Source organism: Peromyscus californicus, unplaced genomic scaffold (assembly GCF_007827085.1).
Source record: "Peromyscus californicus insignis strain IS unplaced genomic scaffold, ASM782708v3 Scaffold_4__1_contigs__length_199733344, whole genome shotgun sequence".
In the NCBI taxonomy this organism is placed as follows: domain Eukaryota; kingdom Metazoa; phylum Chordata; class Mammalia; order Rodentia; family Cricetidae; genus Peromyscus; species Peromyscus californicus.
In genome coordinates, this window is record NW_026294562.1 from 32,459,727 (window position 1) to 32,478,643 (window position 18,917).

At 41.7% G+C, this 18,917-nt stretch overlaps 2 protein-coding genes across 9 annotated transcripts in view; both read left to right on the forward strand.

The window, feature by feature from the left end:
* Window positions 1-311: 311 nt before the first annotated feature.
* On the forward strand, window positions 312-4,892 carry Ranbp6 (RAN binding protein 6). Of its 3 annotated transcripts, none has more exons than XM_052714480.1 (2): window positions 312-504; window positions 1,620-1,812. In XM_052714480.1, the coding sequence occupies exons 1-2, from the start codon at window positions 369-371 to the stop codon at window positions 1,688-1,690; spliced, it is 207 nt and encodes a 68-aa protein (XP_052570440.1). In that variant the 5' UTR covers window positions 312-368; the 3' UTR covers window positions 1,691-1,812. The 3 variants fall into 3 exon arrangements, with proteins under 3 accessions (XP_052570440.1, XP_052570437.1, XP_052570439.1); XM_052714479.1 differs by having other exon boundaries at window positions 340-563; window positions 1,620-4,892; XM_052714477.1 differs by having other exon boundaries at window positions 339-4,892.
* Window positions 4,893-7,255: 2,363 nt separating this feature from the next.
* Window positions 7,256-18,917, forward strand: part of Kiaa2026 (KIAA2026 ortholog) — an 85,473-nt gene continuing 73,811 nt past the window's right edge. For 3 of the 6 annotated variants that reach the window (XM_052714481.1, XM_052714483.1, XM_052714484.1), the window contains exon 1: window positions 7,257-8,136. In XM_052714481.1, the coding sequence (XP_052570441.1) occupies window positions 7,532-8,136 (605 nt within the window). In that variant the 5' untranslated portion in view covers window positions 7,257-7,531. Of the gene's footprint in view, window positions 8,137-18,917 lie in introns of all 6 variants that reach the window. The other 3 variants (XM_052714485.1, XM_052714486.1, XM_052714482.1) reach the window with 2 other exon arrangements.

Below are 18,917 nucleotides of genomic sequence, written 5' to 3' on the forward strand. Positions count from 1 at the left end.
TCCTCCCCTCCTACTCCATAGCAACCGCTAATTAAAGTCCGTATAGACGTGCTTATTTGAGATCTTTTATAAAAAAAAAAAAATAAGGGCATCATACAGTATGTAGACTTTCGGGGCGAATTTCTCTCCATCTATCTCCTTCCCGCCACTGCAGGCGCACACGAACCGGAAAACACAAGGACGACACCTCCAACGCGATCCCTGCTGCCTGCTAATCTTAAAAGCCCGACCCCCGCCTTCCAGCGTTACCCCGGCGTCTGCCCCGGGGAGCGAACCCCGCCCATCCCCGCCGTCGCCTCAATGACGTCACTGCTCCAGCCGCAGACTCCCTCCCTCCTTCCCGGTCGCGGTAGCTTTGACAGCGCGCGATGGCGGCGGCCGGGTCTGCAGGGTTGCCGGCGACCGTGTCGGAAAAGCAGGAGTTTTACCAGCTTCTGAAGAACCTGATCAATCCAAGCTGTATGGTGCGGAGGCAAGCAGAGGAAGTCTATGAGAATATCCCAGGTCTGTGTAAGACTACATTCCTCTTAGACGCCGTCCGAAATAGAAGAGCAGGTTATGAGGTGAGACAAATGGCTGCCGCACTGCTACGACGGCTTTTGTCCTCTGGGTTTGAGGAGGTCTATCCAAATCTGCCTCCTGATGTGCAGAGGGATGTCAAGATTGAACTGATCCTGGCTGTTAAATTAGAAACGCATGCTAGCATGAGGAAAAAGCTTTGTGATATTTTTGCGGTGCTGGCCAGGAATTTGATAGATGAGGATGGCACTAACCATTGGCCAGAAGGTCTGAAATTCCTCATTGATTCGATTCACTCTAAAAATGTGGTTCTGTGGGAAGTTGCACTTCACGTTTTCTGGCACTTTCCTGGGATTTTTGGGAACCAAGATCGCCACGATTTGGATATCATCAAGAGGTTGTTGGACCAATGTATTCAAGATCAAGAGCATCCAGCAATCAGGACATTATCTGCTAGAGCTGCGGCTGCATTTGTCCTTGCTAATGAAAACAATATTGCTCTTTTCAAAGACTTTGCAGACTTGCTTCCTGGAATCTTACAGGCTGTGAATGATTCCTGCTACCAGGATGATGATTCGGTGCTAGAATCCCTTGTTGAGATTGCAGATACTGTACCTAAGTATTTGGGTCCCTATTTAGAAGATACTCTGCAGTTGAGCCTGAAGTTATGTGGAGACTCTAGGCTTAGTAATCTGCAACGCCAGCTGGCTCTGGAAGTAATAGTGACCTTATCTGAAACTGCAACTCCGATGTTGAAAAAACATACCAATATTATTGCCCAGGCCGTGCCTCATGTATTAGCGATGATGGTCGATCTCCAAGATGACGAGGACTGGGTAAATGCTGATGAGATGGAAGAAGATGATTTTGACAGCAATGCCGTTGCTGCTGAGAGTGCACTAGACAGGCTGGCTTGTGGACTTGGCGGAAAAGTTGTTTTGCCAATGACCAAGGAGCATATCATGCAGATGCTTCAGAGTCATGACTGGAAATGTCGACATGCTGGATTAATGGCCTTATCAGCCATCGGAGAAGGTTGCCATCAGCAAATGGAACCAATTCTAGATGAAACAGTTAACTCAGTTTTGCTTTTTCTTCAGGATCCTCATCCAAGGGTGAGGGCTGCTGCCTGCACTACACTGGGACAGATGGCTACAGATTTTGCACCTAGTTTCCAAAAGAAATTCCATGAAATAGTGATTACAGCTTTGCTGCGAACCATGGAAAATCAAGGTAATCAGCGTGTGCAATCTCATGCGGCTTCTGCTCTTGTTATTTTTATTGAGGACTGCCCCAAATCCTTGCTAATTCTATATTTAGAAAATATGGTCAAAAGTCTGCATTCCATCTTGGTAATTAAACTTCAAGAGCTGATTCGGAATGGAACTAAGTTGGCCTTAGAACAACTTGTGACAACCATTGCCTCAGTTGCAGATGCAATAGAAGAAAGCTTTGTTCCATATTATGATATATTTATGCCCTCACTCAAACATGTTGTTGAGCTCGCCGTTCAAAAGGAACTCAAGCTTCTTCGGGGAAAAACTATTGAGTGCATTAGCCATGTTGGTCTTGCCGTTGGGAAGGAAAAATTTATGCAAGATGCCTCGAATGTGATGCAGTTACTGTTGAAGACACAATCAGACTTAAATGCGATGGAGGATGACGACCCTCAGACTTCTTACATGGTTTCGGCGTGGGCTAGAATGTGTAAAATTCTTGGAAAAGACTTTCAGCAGTATCTTCCACTGGTTATCGAGCCTCTAATTAAGACTGCCTCAGCTAAACCTGACGTCGCTCTCTTAGACACACAAGACGTGGAGAACATGAGTGATGATGATGGCTGGCAGTTTGTAAATCTTGGAGACCAGCAAAGCTTTGGAATTAAAACTTCGGGACTTGAAGCAAAAGCAACTGCTTGCCAGATGTTGGTATACTATGCTAAGGAGTTAAGAGAAGGATTTGTGGAATACACAGAACAAGTTGTGAAGCTGATGGTCCCTTTGTTGAAATTTTATTTTCATGACAATGTTCGAGTGGCAGCTGCAGAAGCCATGCCCTTTCTCTTGGAATGTGCAAGAATTCGTGGCTCAGAGTATCTTTCACAGATGTGGCAGTTTATATGTGATCCCTTAATCAAGGCTATTGGGACTGAACCTGATACTGATGTACTTTCAGAAATAATGAATTCTTTTGCAAAGTCCATTGAGGTAATGGGGGATGGTTGTCTTAATGATGAACACTTGGAAGAACTGGGAGGAATTTTGAAGGCAAAACTTGAAGGGCACTTTAAAAACCAAGAGTTACGGCAAGTAAAAAGGCAAGAAGAGAATTATGACCAACAGGTTGAAATGTCTCTTCAAGATGAGGATGAATGTGATGTTTACATTCTGACCAAAGTATCAGATATTCTACACTCATTATTTAGCACTTACAAGGAAAAGATTTTGCCATGGTTTGAACAGCTACTTCCACTAATTGTGAATCTAATTTGTTCAAGTAGGCCATGGCCAGACCGACAGTGGGGATTGTGCATATTTGATGATATCATAGAGCACTGCAGTCCAACCTCATTCAAATATGTTGAGTATTTTCGGTGGCCGATGCTACTCAATATGCGAGATAACAACCCCGAAGTCAGGCAAGCTGCTGCTTATGGATTGGGCGTCATGGCACAGTTTGGTGGAGATGATTATCGTTCTTTATGTTCAGAAGCTGTTCCACTGTTGGTAAAGGTTATTAAGTGTGCAAATTCCAAAACCAAAAAAAATGTCATTGCTACAGAGAACTGTATCTCAGCAATAGGAAAGATTATGAAGTTCAAGCCCAATTGTGTAAACATAGATGAAGTTCTCCCACACTGGCTGTCATGGCTTCCGCTGCATGAAGATAAAGAAGAAGCTATTCAGACTTTGAATTTTCTCTGTGACCTAATTGAAAGTAACCACCCGGTTGTGATTGGTCCTAATAATTCCAATCTTCCAAAAATCATCAGTATAATTGCAGAAGGAAAAATTAATGAGACTATTAGCCATGAAGACCCCTGTGCCAAACGCCTAGCTAATGTTGTTCGGCAGATACAGACTTCTGAAGAATTATGGTTGCAATGCATATCCCAACTCGATGAAGACCAGCAGGAAGCTTTACAAGAATTACTCAACGTTGCTTGAAGCACTTTACTATCACTTGAATATCAGCTACCATAAAAATAACTACAAAGTGTTGTGAGTGGATCCATTACAAATGAGAGATACCGCTTCTCTCTGCTAAGCAGTTCATACTTCCATGTTTCTCCAGGATTAGTGTTAAGGTCTTCTGTTCATTTTGCATGTGTCATCTCTTAAAGACACTGTGGTTGTAACTTGTGCTTCCAGTTGTCTTAGAGCTATTTGTCACCTTCCCTCTAGTGTGAAATGTATAAATCATTGCTGTTTGTCTGAACTGTTGACGCTGGGTAAACAGTATACTTGATGCCAAGATGTCTGTGACTATCACAAGATGTAAAGAGCTGACACGGAAGGGAAACTTCCAGGATAAGCATCTTTGGAATTGAGGCTGGAGTATATTAGCAGACTTACTCTTCCTTGGTGATACTTCTGTTCATTATGGTAATGAAAGGATGCTAGAACTGAAAGAGTTTCAGGGTACTACGTGGATGTAGGAGTTTGTTTCTATGCTGTAAATGAACCTTTTCGTATAGAACTCCTGTAAAGTGCTTGGAGCATGACTCCATTCCAGTTTCCAAGGTGTCCGGCTGAGAGTTATGAGAACTTAACCAAATTGGTCTTAAAAAATTACCTAGAACTGAAACATTCATGGGTGTGGAGAAGGAAGTGCTGATACATCTAACCCTGAGAACATGTGACAGACTCTAACAGAGCTTAATAAATAAAAGTAGTCGATGTTTGTGGGAGTCAGTTTCTGTTACATGTTTTAGCAGAGTATTACTTTGTGTTTGTATGTAATATCCCCCTACCCCCACACCAAACAAGGAAGGAAACCTTTATTTGGAATGGGGATTAAATAGATTTGTTTGGAAGCAGTTCCTAACAGATTCTACAGAAACAGTGAGACAAAGTTAATTTTATCTTTAAACATTAAAAAGAAAAGAGCTTTAAGAGTGGTCATGCATCAGTGTATTGTTTTACAAAACAACTCTATGAATTTAGGGTTAATTATATTAATTGAAATGTCTTTACTGTTGAAGGTGTTTTGTAGAGTAGAAAAAAGTTTCTACTTAACAAAACTTCTTTCAAAACTTCCAAACAAGAACGTCTGTTGTGATTTCCTAAGCCTGTTGTGAGTACTGTGTACGTAATGGAGCAAATATGTCAGACCCAGTAAGTGCTCAATAAATTGTCAGTGTTACTACTGTTGGTTCTTCTGCTGTGCTCTTTTTTATACTTTAGAATTTGGTTTACACAGAATTGCCCCCTACTAGTTCTATCTAGACTACTGTAGACAGGATATAAAGTTACTTTTAGGCAGTTAAGATCTTGATATATAGTATGGTTACAGGTGTATTTAAACTAAATAGAAAAATAGCTACCTTGAAGTTTAATCATTTCCTCTGAGTGGTGGGATTAAATGGCAACTTTCCCTCTTGTCTATAATTTACCTGCAAACATATTTCTCATATAATAAAGTGTTTTTTGTAACGTTCAAGGACCTGATTACTGTCATCTTGACCTCTTCATGAACTGGAGTTAAGTTCCTTCTACTTATCTGTATCTTGCTCTTTATGTGGCTTAAGAAATCTTTCAGCAATACATTGTTTTCAATTCATACAGTCTTGTGAAACTCTGCCAAATGATTTGTAATTGGGTCCTGGAGTTTTGAAGAGAGTTTTTAAATTTGAATCTTGGCAAACTATTTTCTTAAGTGTTCATTTCCCCATCTGCAAGATAAGGATAATCCATAGCTTATGGGATTGTTGTAGGAATCGAAGGAGATAATGAATAAAAAGTGCTTAGCAGCACAAGGGTCAATAAATGGAAGCTACTGTGTGAGGATTTGAAATAGGTCTGGTGGCTAAAAGGGAGTGGGCATTTGCTTGAGTTTGGTAGGCTTTAGATTCCTGGGTTTTGTCAAAGGAAATGAAGGAAGCCCAACCAGACATATCTACCAGTTGCTGAAGTAGAACTGGCCCCTACCTTTTCCCCCATGAGCTGAGGTATGTCTGAAGAGAGGAAACCATAAATACCAGATGAGTACATGCATGTGTGAAGGTGAGTGTAAGTACTCCAAAAACTCATGTTCACTTTTCACTGTTTTTTTTTTTAACCTACAACTGATATTTAACTTACCGATCCTCCCACAACAAAGTTTTAAGGCATTACATTTTATCAGTCCTTTAAAAGTCTTTGTTTATACAGAAGGAAACAATCTTGAAGGTGAGATTATCTCAAACTTTTAGATATAAATTTTATGTTCAAATTGCATTTCTATAGTTTTGGTTTTCTGTATCATTCCAAGTTTCAAGCAAGTAAGTCTGAATAGTATGTGCATTAGAAAACAGTAATGTCTATTTTATGTCTTATTACTATCTCATTAATTTCCCCCTTATTTTATGCAACATGTAAACTAATGTGAATGAGTCCACTTTTTAGTCATTTAAAAATTAAAAATATGTAGCGAGATTGTTAAAGCCATACCGACGACAAGCTGTACGTACAGCTTAGAGTAGAAATAAGTGGAGACTTTATAGCGAGCTTGCATTCTCTTCATTGTGAGCCGAACTGAAGAATCCAAGTGTTTTTCAGTTTTAAAATTTCAATAGAAAACAGGATTCGATTTAAAAATATAGTTTTAAAAATGTTAACTGGGATCTGGCGTTTCGAGAACTAGGGTTCTACAATCCTCCACTCGTCTTTTGCGGAGTCCTTAAACTTCCTTTCTCATTTTTCCTAAAGCTAGTTTTATGTAAAAAGACCGGCAGTCACAAGGGAGGAGGGGTGCAAAGATACTATTTTACTACGGAGACGATTTACTTCTGTGCATTTCCGTTATTCACTTGTCCTTAATAAAGGTTGCCTAGTAACTGCTTTGAGAAAATAGTATTAAAAGTTGTAGGACCAGCAAGGGGGCTCACAGAAGCACTTTTCAGGCTTTGCAAGCGCGGCGCAGGCGCCCTGCGTCTCCCTCCACTCCACCCCTTACACAAGTCCGCATGTTGATGACATCACCGGCCCGCCTCCACACTCGGCCTCCGGGGCCGGCGGGGCGGCCAAGTCCTGGCTTTGGCGTAGCAGGGCGGGACGCAAGGGGGGGGCGGGGCCACCCCGCGGCACTACGCATGCGCGCCGGGAATGGCGACGGCGCCTCTTTCTTTGCCTCTCTCCCCGGCTCTCCCCGGCTGGGGGTGCTGAGTGCCCTCCCCTTTCCCTCTCCGCCCCTCCCCTTAACTCCCCCCCCCCCCCGCCGCCCAGCGGGGCTTCTAACTGACAGTTGTCGCCGGGCCCGGTCCGTGCGCCGCCTCCTCCTCCTGCCCAGGTCCCCCCGCAGGTAGCCAGGGGCGGGAGGGGGTGTGAGGGAGAGGAGGAGCCGGAGCCGCGGCGGCCCGGTGCTGCGGCTCCCTCGGGAAGGAGGAGAGCCCTCTTACTCCTCGCCCCCTCCCAGCGCCCCGTCGGCCCGGGAGGGGGTGGGGCGCCGAGGCCGCGCCGGCCGGGCCGGTGAGCGAGCGAGCGGGCGAGCGAGCGGGCGGGCGGGCGGGGGGCGGGGGGTGCAGCCGGCGCGGGCCTCGCGCCGCCGGGGGGGAGGGGAGAGAGGAGGGCACCTCGGCTCTCCTCTCTCCCCCCCTCCCCTGCGCGCCATGTAACCCCGCCCCGCGGGCGCGAGCCTGAGACCCCCGCGCGCGCGCGGGTCCCGGCCGGCGACGGGAGAGAGCGCGGCGGCCCGATGCGGCAGGGGCTGCGCGGCGCCACGGCTCTCTGAGGAAGCGGCCCCCGCGCTCCCGCGTCTCCCCGCGCCTCGAGCGGCCGCTCCTCTCCGCCCAGCCTGGGCCCGCCGGGGGGGCATGAGCGTGCCGGAGACGCCGGGGGAGATGGAGCGGGCCGCCGAGGAGGAGCGGCCGCCACCGGCGACCGGGGAAGGGAACGAGGAGGAGGAGGAGGAGGTGGTGGCAGCGGCGGCCCGGGCCTCGAGGCTGGTCCGCAGGAGGAGTGCCTCCTCGTTGGACGACGAGGAGGAGGAGGAAGAGGTGGCGGAGGCGACGGTGGTCGCGGGCGGTGGCTGCAAGGAGCAGGACCTGACCTACGAGCTGCAGCAGGGCTACCGCATCCTGGGCGAGTTCCTGCAGGAGAAGCACCGCGGCCTCACCGCCCCTTTCCTGCAGCCCTTGGGGGGCGTTGCCGCCGGGGACGAAGAGGTGGCCGAAGGGCGGCGCAGCAGCGGGGGCCGGGGCAGTCGCGTCCTCCCGCAGCAGCCTGGCCAGGGCATGTGTCTGTTGAAGATGGAGGAGAAGTTCTCCAGCGGCCAGTACAGGGGCATCACGGAGTTTGTGGCGGACTTCAGGTTGATGCTGGAGACGTGCTACCGCCTGCATGGAGTCGACCACTGGATCTCCAAACAGGGCCAGAAACTGGAGATGCTGCTGGAGCAGAAGTTGGCGCTTCTCTCTCGGTAAGCGAGCCGGGTCCCTGGTGGGACTGACAGACCGACACAAACACACCCGCACACGTGTCCGAGGAGGGGCTGGGCCAGGGCCTGGGGGGCGGCGCTGATAGGTGCTGAGACGGTGCTGGAACCGCGGGAGGAGGAGCAGCGCTGGGCGCGGGGCCGGAGGGGTGTGGTGGGCATGGCTGGAAGCGGGAGTGCATCCACGTAGAAGCCTAGAAGGAAGCCCGGTCCTAGGAATCCAAAACGCCCAAGAACAGGCAGAGAGGTTCTAGATGTAAGAGCCACACGAGTAGGCAGAGGGAAAGCCTTTTGTAGGATGGAAGTTGAACCCGCCACTTGTAGACGGTTTAAGACAGCGTGCAGGGGAAGAAATAATTAGAGAAGAAATACTTACTTCTTTAGAGAAATAATTTTGGCTCGTGTAGAAAGATGGTCGCGTAAAAATTTTCTACTATCAGTTTCAGCCGTTGGAAATTTAGTGTTATTAAATGATTCCGTTTCATCTGAGGAAGTTAAATTTTTGCAGTGACAAGAAATGAGTGCACAATGTCTTTCTTAAGTTTAGACTTGCATGGGGGGGTGTGTCTGTGTCTTTTTCTTCTAGTGCTAGATAGAACAGAGGGTTTCAAACATATCGGACAAGCACTCTACCACAGAGTTAAGTACCCAGTCTTAGAAAATTGTTATTCTACCAGAAATTACAGGTAATTCACATTGTACCATGCTTTTGGTATACATCATCTATTTACTCCCCCCCTTTTAGGAAGGGAATATAAGTTAACATAGGACACTAAAATTAAGGTATTTTATACAATAATCACTATATAGTGGGCATGAGTCCGGTTAATTAAAATTCTTCAGTAATAGCAATATCTTTAAATATTAGGAGTGCTAATAAAGATGGAATAATTTATTACCAGAGTTTTTTTATTTTGTGTGTGTGTGAGAGAGCGTGTATGTGCACTTGTGTGTGGGAGCGTGATCACAAAGTGGAAGCCAGAAGAAAGTGTCTGGTGTCTGCTATCATTCTCCACCTTTTCCTTTGAGGCATGACCCCTCTCTGAACGTGAGGCTTGCATTTTCCTAGAGATTGGAAGCCAGCAAGCCCCAGCCAGCCTACTGGCTTCCTTTGGAGGTGGGGTTATGGGCTTGTTCCGTGGTAATGAGAGCTGAACTCGAGTCCTCTCTATTGGGCACCAAGGGCCGTTACTACTGAACCATCTCTCTAGTCCCTGGAATAGGAGTTTGACTGTTTATTAGCTGAATGAACTTGACTGAACCACTTTTTTTGGCCTGTTTCCTTGCCTATAAAATGGGAACAATATTATCTACTTAAAAAATTGCTATGAGCCCTAAATGGGTTTTTTTAAAAAACAAAGGCAATACTGTTGGTCATGTAACTCAATGTAATAATCACAGTAGTGCAATAAAATGAATATTATCTCAAGTCTGAACCTGGGCATTTTATATATGTAAAATAATCTATTCTGCATTTATCTTTGGCTGCTCATATATTATTTTCAAATCTATTGCTGACTAATTTCACTGAAAGAGTAATATGGTGAATGCCTAAGTCATTAAAAAGCAAATTCCCTGTAAACAAACTAAAGTTGTTTTTGCATTCTTCAATAAAGTAGAATTATTTGGTAATAGGCTAACTATTTACAAATTAGCTTTGTAGAGTATTTTAATATTTTTATTTGGTGGTTGATATTTCTTACTGTGTTACTCATCTTTACAGAGCATTGTGGCAGATATGGTACATATTAAGAAACAGTCCATTCACATGTCATCATTTTAAAAAGCTTTTTTTAAAAAAAGATTTATTTTTAATGCCAGTGTGTGTGTGTGTGTGTGTGTGTGTGTGTGTGTGTGTGTGTGTGTGTGTGTGTGTGTGCGCGCGCGCGCGCGCGCGCGCGCGCGCATATGTGGAGGAGGTTATTAATGTGCATGTAAGTGCAGTTGCCCTTGGAGGCCAGAAGTGTTTGTCAGATGCACTGGAGCTCAAGTTACAGGTGGTTTGAGAGCCACCTGAAGTGAGTTGGAGGACTCAAACTCTGGTCCTCTGGGAGAGCAGTAAGTACTCTTAACCATCTGAGCCATCTCTCTAGTCCCACATGTCGTTATTTTTAAATAGCTAGATATACTCCATACTGATGTCACAGGATTTTAAACACAGAAGGAACCCTAGAGTTCTTGTAGTCCATCTAGTTTTACAGGTGGAGAAAACAGGCATGTAGAATGAGATAGAACAGCTTCGTGGAAGTTCTAGAAAGTAGCATATAGATATAGGTAAACTGTAGATATTTTCAAAATTACTGTGTACATAACAAATCTTTGGCCTCCAAAAGGACATGTTACTCTTTTCTGTTATGCAGGGGTTTTTGTTTTTTGGGTTTTTTTTTTTTTTTTTTTTTTTTTTTTTTTTTCTTCGAGACAGGGTTTCTCTTTGTTGTTTTGGTGCTTGTCCTGGATCTCGCTCCGTAGCCCAGGCTGGCCTCGAACTCGCAGAGATCTGCCTGGCTCTGCCTCCCAAGTGCTGGGGTTAAAGGCTTGCGCTACAACTGCCTAGCGCAAAAAATTTATAAGTATCATTATGCCCAGTGTTTTATGCCCAGTAATATTCCCATGTGATCTAATAGTGTCTACACTTAGAAATTAAACTTATAATGTTGTAAAGTTAATAAAAAATACTTATCTCTGATTCATTAGGCCAAAAGAAATAAGTTTTGTGTTTTAGTAGCAAAAGTAATATGATAGTCTCAAATAGATAAAGTTGAGTCTCTCATGTTTTTGTACCAGTATTTGATGTATGCAAACATTTTGTAAGTGCTAGACTATATTTGTGGATGCTAAAAAAATTTTCTTATAATGTATTAGCTTAAAATCTGAGTCATAACTGAGTAAGTGTTTTGAGTGGGCGGAACTTGGTGAAAGTTACAGCTGCTTGGAATCTAAGTTAAATATATAGATGTTCTAGAACAGTATACTACAGACTTTGTGTGTGATTAGGATCGTCAGGAAATAGATAACTTTGTGACTGTCTTAAAGTGATACATGGTATGTTAGTAATTAAGCCATGTTATTTGATTTCCCTTGTCTTGTGATATGTCTTTCTTAGATACCTAGTTAACTGTTATTTTCAAATGGTAAAGATGACTTTGAAGTGGCTGCATATATGAAGCTGGCAAGAAGGCTCAGTGGGTAAAGGCAGCTGCTGCCAAGCCTGAGAACCTGAGTTTGATCCCTGGAATTCATGTGGGAAAGGGAGAGAATTGATTCCTGAAAGCTGTCCTCCGACTTTCAGTTGTGGAGATACACACCCCCTTCCATAAATAAATGTAACAAAAAAAAAATGGTTTTTGAGCTGCTCCATACTGTTGCGCTTTCTGTTGAGCATTTGCTGAGGTATATTAGGTAAAGATGCCACATTATCATTAGAGAGCAGCCTAGTGGTCCTGGTCCTGGAACATGTTAAAACAAATCTCAGTTTCTTCATCCATACAGTGAAAATGTTAGACTTGCTTAGTTGATGGTACAAATATTTCTATATTTAGTAGAGTTAGGCATTGTCCTTGAAACGAAAACATCAAAACTAAAAGTGGTGGCACACACCTTTAATCCCAGCACCAGGAGGCAGAGGCAGGCAGATCTCTGAGTTTGAAGCTAGACTGGTTTACAAAGCAAGTTCCAGAACAGCCAGAACTACACTGAGAAACCTGTCTCAAAAGAAGAACAACATGGGGGCGGGAGGAGGGAGAGAAGAGAGAGAAATGAAACATCAGTCTTTGCCCCCAAGTGGTATGGAAACATTTAAAATAATAATTATATGATTATTATAACGATTGTATAATGAATATACAGAACAAAACTTGAGGGGAAGTTGGCGTAAAGCTTAGGGAGAAGGGGGAGCGGGGCAGGTGAGAGGAGAAAAAGAGTAGTTTAAAGCTGCTGGAGGGTTTATACTTGAACTGATTCTTAAAGGAGTTGAATAATGTTCTTGGATTTTTCAGGAGGGTTATATGGGAACATTCCAGAATGGTAAACTACAGTGAATGCAAAGTATGAAACAGTTTCTAGAAAGTACAAATAATTCTGTATGCTTTGGTAGGGGTCTAAAATCATATCCATGCCACAGAAAGGTATGTAGAATGATCCATTGAGGAAGGGAAGAAAGTATGAGAACTTGTTTTAGCTTGTGTCTTTGTGGCTTTTATAATAGTGTTAAACATAGAAACCTATAAACAAAGTTTGTGTGGGTTATTAAATTGTTTCTTTCAGAATTAGGCTTGAGACTCAGGTCTGTTCTTTCAGTTTCCAAAACCTGGTTAAATGCTTGCAAGCATTCTAAATAGAGCTACAGATATCTATTCTTTTTCTAAAGTGATGCCGTATTTTTGAAAGGCCCAACATACTTTTTTAAGTAATTAATTTAAAAACTATACTTAATACTACTTGTCTTAGTTTCTGCTGCTGTTTTTAAACACCATGACCAAAAGCAACTTGGGGAGGAAAGGTTTAATCTTACAGTTCCATAGTAAACACTATCACTGAGGGAAGTCAGGGCAGGGACTCAAGGCAGGAACCTGGAGGCAGGAACTGAGGGAGAGTGATAGAGGGGTGCTCTCCATGGCTTGCTCAGCCTGCCTTTGTAGTTGGAAGATTTTTCCAGTCCTGCCCGGGCCCTGCGGTCAGGACAAATCTCTCACCCACAGTCCCATAACCTTTTATAAAATAATCACACAGAGGCTTAATATTATTTATAATTGCTTGGCCATCAGCTCAGGCTTATTACTGACTAGCTCTTACACTTAAATGAACCCATAATTCTTATCTATGTTTAGCCATGTGGCTTGGTACCTTTTTTCAGTTTTGTCTTGTCATCTTGCTTCTTCTGTGTCTGGCTGGCGACTCCTGACTCAGCCTTCCTCTTCCCAGAATTCTCGTCTTCTGCTGGTCCTGCCTATACTTCCTGCCTGGCTACTGGCCAATCAGCGTTTTATTAAACCAGTGTACAAGGGCATTATCCCACAGCATGCCTTTTTATACCATCCAGGACCATCTGTCCAGGGTGGCACTGCCCACAGTGATCTGGGCTCATCCACATCAATCATCAATCAAGAGAATGTACTACGGGCCAGGTTAGTGGGAACAATTTTCTAAATTCAAGTTCCCCTTTCTAAAATGATACTAGCTGTGTCAAGTTGACAACTAACCAGGATTCTTCCCATTCCTATAGACTCTTTTCTCTTTACACAATGTGTGTATTCTCAAGAAAGTTAAATTGTGGAAAGAATATCATTTATCATTTGAGGCAACCAAGAAATACCAGTTAGCATTAGAAATGGGGATTAAGCTGGGCATGGTAGTTCACGCCTTCAATCCCACCATTCAAGAGTTAGAGGACAGCTTGGTTTTTATGTATGTGTGTATATACATATGTACACACACACGTTGAGATCCATGTAGGCCAGCTTGAGCTACATAGTGAGACCTTGTCTTTAAAAAAAATAGAAATAGGGGTAAAGTTATGTAAGTGGAAAGGAATAGAATGAATGTGTAATAGGAAGTTATATATAAAATTTAGGAAAATGGACTGAGAGCTGGTTCAGTAGTAAAGAGCACTTGCTGATCTTACAGCAGGCCTGAGATCACATTCTAGCACCTATGTCAAGCAACTCATAGGTGATGCAGTGGCCTCTTTTAGCTTCCACACGCGCACACACGTGCGCATGTGTGCACGCACACACAAATCTTTAAAAGAAAGATTTAGAAAAATGACACATTTTAAGATTCTTTCAAAAATTGAGCAGTGGAGGTATTTTTGAAAAATTGAAGACTATTTACATGGGGCTGTAGAAATGGTTCAGTGGTTAAGAGCACTAACTGCTCTTCCAGAGGACACAGGTTCAATTCCCAACACCCACATGGCAGCTCACAACTGTAATTCCAGTTCCATGGGATCAACATGCTTACACAAACAAAACACCAATGCACATAAGTAAAAATAAGTAAATAATTTTAAAAAAGAAAAAGAATAGTTACATGTAGTCCAAGATAGCTTTATCTAGTTTTAAAAGGTTGACATTATAAAATATCCATCGTTGATGACACTAATGGCGGTGAATTAAGATTTTTGCATTTGAACATTTCAGATATTTTGATGAAAATAATCTTAAATATCCTTATTAAAATTATTCTTTCCCAATTAAATTGCTATTAAAATGATATGTGTATGGGTTAAAATATCTCTTAAAACTGATTCTCAACCTTCCTAATGCTGCAGCCCTTTAATACAGTTTTTCATTTTGTGGTAACTCCCAAGTATGAAATTACTTTCATTGATACTTCATAACTGTAATTTCACTACTATTATGAATCAGAATGTAATTATCTGTGTTTTCCAATGGTCTTAAGTGACCGCTGTGAAAGGGTCATTCGACCCACCCCCCCAGAGGTTGGACCCACAGGTTGAGAACTGCTGTCTTAAACTATAGCTGAAGATTAGTTTAGTAATTGCTTTTTAATTGGCAAAATGGTTTCCTTGGAAATAGAAATATGAAAGCATCATTATTGTGGACAAAAGCCTCAAATTTTAAAAGTTGAGATGTCTAAGTGCAAGCAGTAATTGAATCAGAATGAATTCTGTAGACTGATTTTAATACTGTCGTAAGTTAAATTTGAGGTTTGGTTATTTTGACTAAGATCAAAACCCAGAAATTGGTTGAAAAATTTGACCAGATGCTTATTTTGAGTAGTCTAGCCCCTCCCACCAAGTGCTGTCATTCTCTTTTGTGAAAAAGTGAAAGGTTTGTAGGAGCTCAAGAGAACCCAAAGCATAGAACTCTTTTTTTTGTATCTAGTTAAACATTGGAGACTTTGGGCCTTTAGTAACAGAATCTGGACTTGCCTCTTGTTCAGAACTGTAGACTATTAAGAGTTTGATATTGCATATAATTCTAGTTATAATAATTGCCATTTGTTTTAGAATAGTTTTATTTAGAAAGGGCCCTGAAATTGTTTAAATGTGGGATGAAAATAGAAGGACTCAGTAAGACATTTATTGATCTCATCTTTTGTTCTAGGGTTTGAGAGCACTCCCTATTTCCAAAAGATTTAAAAACACATACACAGATGTGGTAAAAGGTACCACATATTCTGTGATTCTCAAAATAGCTCCATTGACAGAACACTTAGGTGGCATAATGCTAGAATCACAGCGCCCTTGATGTGGTTATATGTGACTTGCTTTATTTTTTCTAAAAGGTCCAAAAGGCTTAAGACAATTATGGGAGGAAGCCCCTCATGGAAAAGAGTATATCTAGACCTTAACTGTTTTTGTACTCCAAATTGAGAAAAATAATTACTTGATGGAGGTTGGTTGGTAAATCTTGGCTTACTTTATAATAAAGTACTTTGTGTGTTCCATGGGAGCATATTTTAGGAATACTGTGATGAGCTATGTTCTAGAGTGTTAGAGGTATGTAGAGGTGGCATAACTACTATTGTCGGGACGGGAGTGAAGTTTCAAATCCCTTACTATAGTTTATTTAAGACATTGTAGTTTTGAGCCAGATGAAATTGATCTCATTGAATAAGTGTTTAAGCAGTTCTGGACTTGATAGTACATAAAATTTTCTGGATATATTGGTAAACATTGTCTTGTTCCTTCAGGTAGATAGGTGAAGAAATCACATAGATGTGGAGACTGGAGTGTACAGTGTGAGATGAGGGTACCAAAGTAGCACTTCATGTGAGAATTGATTTTCTTTATCAGTCTTCGGCGAGAAAAAAGTTATGGAAGATTGTGATTAAAATGAATATACCATAAATAAAAAGCTGGACAGCTTGATAGGAAGCAGCTAGTCAGGCTTAGAAAGAGTATATTATGGCACCAATAAAAGGTATTATTTTTAGTACTGTATACTTTATTGTCTAAAGTTTCTGTTTCACTTGAAAGTATTTGAGAATGTTGTAGATTTCATATAATAAAAATGCCTTGATGGAGTGCAGTGTGTTTTTACTTTGTAGCCTGTCAGTATGTTTGTAAGTTCCAGGACTATGGCCACATACTTGAGAAAAACAACTTCAAGAAGAAGTTTATTCCATTTTATACTTGTATTTTAGCTTTCAGATCATTTTTAAGCTAGCTTTTTAAAATTAAAATTACATAATATCATTTTCATTGTCCACAACCTTGCATAATATTATGAATCTTTAAAATCTTTATTACATTACCTGAGGTTTGTTTGTTTTGCTTTAGTTGGAAAAGACTAATAAATCTCAGTGGTAGGTAATGTTATCTACCAAACCTTTGGCTATATCATCTTCCACCTGAGACTTGTAAATGTTCTAGAATTATTCATACTTAGGTCTCAAGATATTGAGTGTATAGACTTTGAAATAAGGAAAATCAACAAAATAATAATTGTGGTTATTGCCAAGTAGAAAGTTGCTAGATTTAACCCCCACCTTTTTTTTTCCTTCCCAGAGTCTCCTAAGTGTCCTAATCCGACCTTGAATTCACTGTGTAGTCCTACAACACACCTAGTTTATGTAGTGCTGGGGATCAAACCCCAGGGTTTGTGCATGCTAGGCAGGCACTGTGCCCACTGAGCTACATTCTCAGCCCCTTTTAAAAACTTTTTCTGTGTATAGTCCTAGAGTTTATATAGTAAGTGTATAACTTTTATGTTGAAAGATTTTATTGAAAAATATTTATAATTTTAAGTAAGTTATATAGGTAAAAAATGGGTTTGAATATGAATAATCAGGGCGGTTATATATTATAGAATATGTAGTTGTAACTGCATGGTAAAATTGTGGGTATTTAATTTGTCTTTCTACTCTTAATTTTTCTGCAAAGGCGTGTTTTGCAGTTTTATTTTTTTAATTTCACTCAAAGTACAGAAGTTTTCTAGTTGTAGTTTTAAAGATTTAGAAGAGCTAGTAGGGCTAGAGAGATGGCTCAGCTGTTAAAGGCTAGGCTCAAAGCCAAAAGTAGAATAGCTAGTACTGAGGATTGAATCCAGATTTCGCTGTGTAAGGCTTTTGAGTACAGACATCTGAAAGTCTTTTCAGATAGAAATAATGCTTCTGATAGTGTTTTTATACTTTAAGAAATGTTAGACTTAGAGTTCACATTTGTTCATTTGATGTTGGGATCCACTAAAATATTAAAAAGTAGTGAGTATAGAAGATAAAACTGCTTGCCTTATAAATGTTGCTCATCTGTGAAGTTTGTCTTTTGTGTTAAAAAAATCAGTGAAAAGCAATGCTAAGAGATAAAATTCAGGAAGTGTTTGAATTGGTAATTTAAAACATGAAATGTGCTTGGGCTCTTCCTTTCCCGAAGGATATCCCTTTTCAGATACATTCCATTGGTTAAGGATGAAATTTCTTTCAAATGATAGCATTCTAATTTGTACAAACTACAGCCTTGGTTTGCAAAGGCTTGAAGGTTAGCATGTTAGAAGTTGAAACAGTTTCTAATCCAAACCAGTCTCACAAAGACAAGTTATCATATGTTTTTTTCTTATATGTAGAATGGTGGGGGGCATATCATGAAAGTTAAAGTTGAATTATTAGCATGTGAAAGGGTAGAAATGGAGAGTCAGGGGTGACAGGGTGAATATGATCAAGTATGCTGTATTCATGTATGGACATGTCACAGTGAAACATCCTTGTACAATTAATATATGCTAACAAAAATAATTTTTAAGAGGAAAAAAAATGGAGTGAAGAGATGGCTCAGTCAGTAAACACCTTCCCTAGAAAGAAGCATAAAGACCTGAGTTTGGATCTCCAATTTTTTTTTTCTTTTTGGTTTTTTGAGACAGGGTTTCTTCATGTAGCTTTGGTGCCTTTCCTGGAACTCACTCTGTAGCCCAGGCTGGCCTCGAACTCACAGAGATCCACCTGCCTCTGCCTCCCGAGTACTGGGATTAAAGGTGTGTGCCACCACCACCTGGCTTTCCAATGCTTTTGTAAAAGCTGTATATGGTAGCACTGGGAGAGAGATGGGGAGATGTAGAGACAGGCAGGTTGACAAGGCTTTCTGGCAAGCCAGTGTAGCCTGCTGGTAAGCTCTGGGTTCAGGGAGAGAGAGTGACCCTGCCTCCAAACAAGGTAGGAAGGGTTGGAGAGATGGCTTGGTGGTTAAGAGCACTTGTTGCAGTTGCAGAGTACCCAGGTTTGATTGATACCAAGCACCTGCATGGTGATTCTGCAACCATCCATAACTCTAGTTCCAGAAGATCCAATGTCCTTTTATGACCTTCATGAGCACAAGGTATGCACATACATACATGCAGGTAAAACACTTGTATACATAAAGTAACTCTTGCCAAAATATTAAGACAGAGAGTGATGGAGAAAGACACCCAGCCTTGATCTCTGGCCTGCATGTTTGCACTAACTCATACATGCACACAAACATGCACATGTACACAAGTTGTTTTTAAAGGAAGAAATTACACTTTACTAGCATAATGTATTTTGTGGTAGTGTATATTCTCAGCCTTTTTGGTTGATATTAAACTTTTCCCTAAAATATGCACTCAGAATACTATTTTCCCAGGAGCATTTCATATGTTTTGTTTTTATTTTTTATATTAATTCTTACTGTATTTATTTATATGTTTATGTGCATGTGTGCACACATACACAATAGTAAGCATGTAGAGGTCAGAGAACAGCTTGGGGAAGTCAGCTCTCTTTCCATCATGCGTGTCCTAGGAATTGAACTCAGGTTGTCAGACTTACCTGCCAAGCAATCTTACTGG

Coding starts and splice junctions, on each gene's coding strand:
- Ranbp6 (XM_052714477.1), top strand. CDS start 369: ATGGCGGCGGCCGGGTCTGCAGGGTTGCCGGCGACCGTGTCGGAAAAG.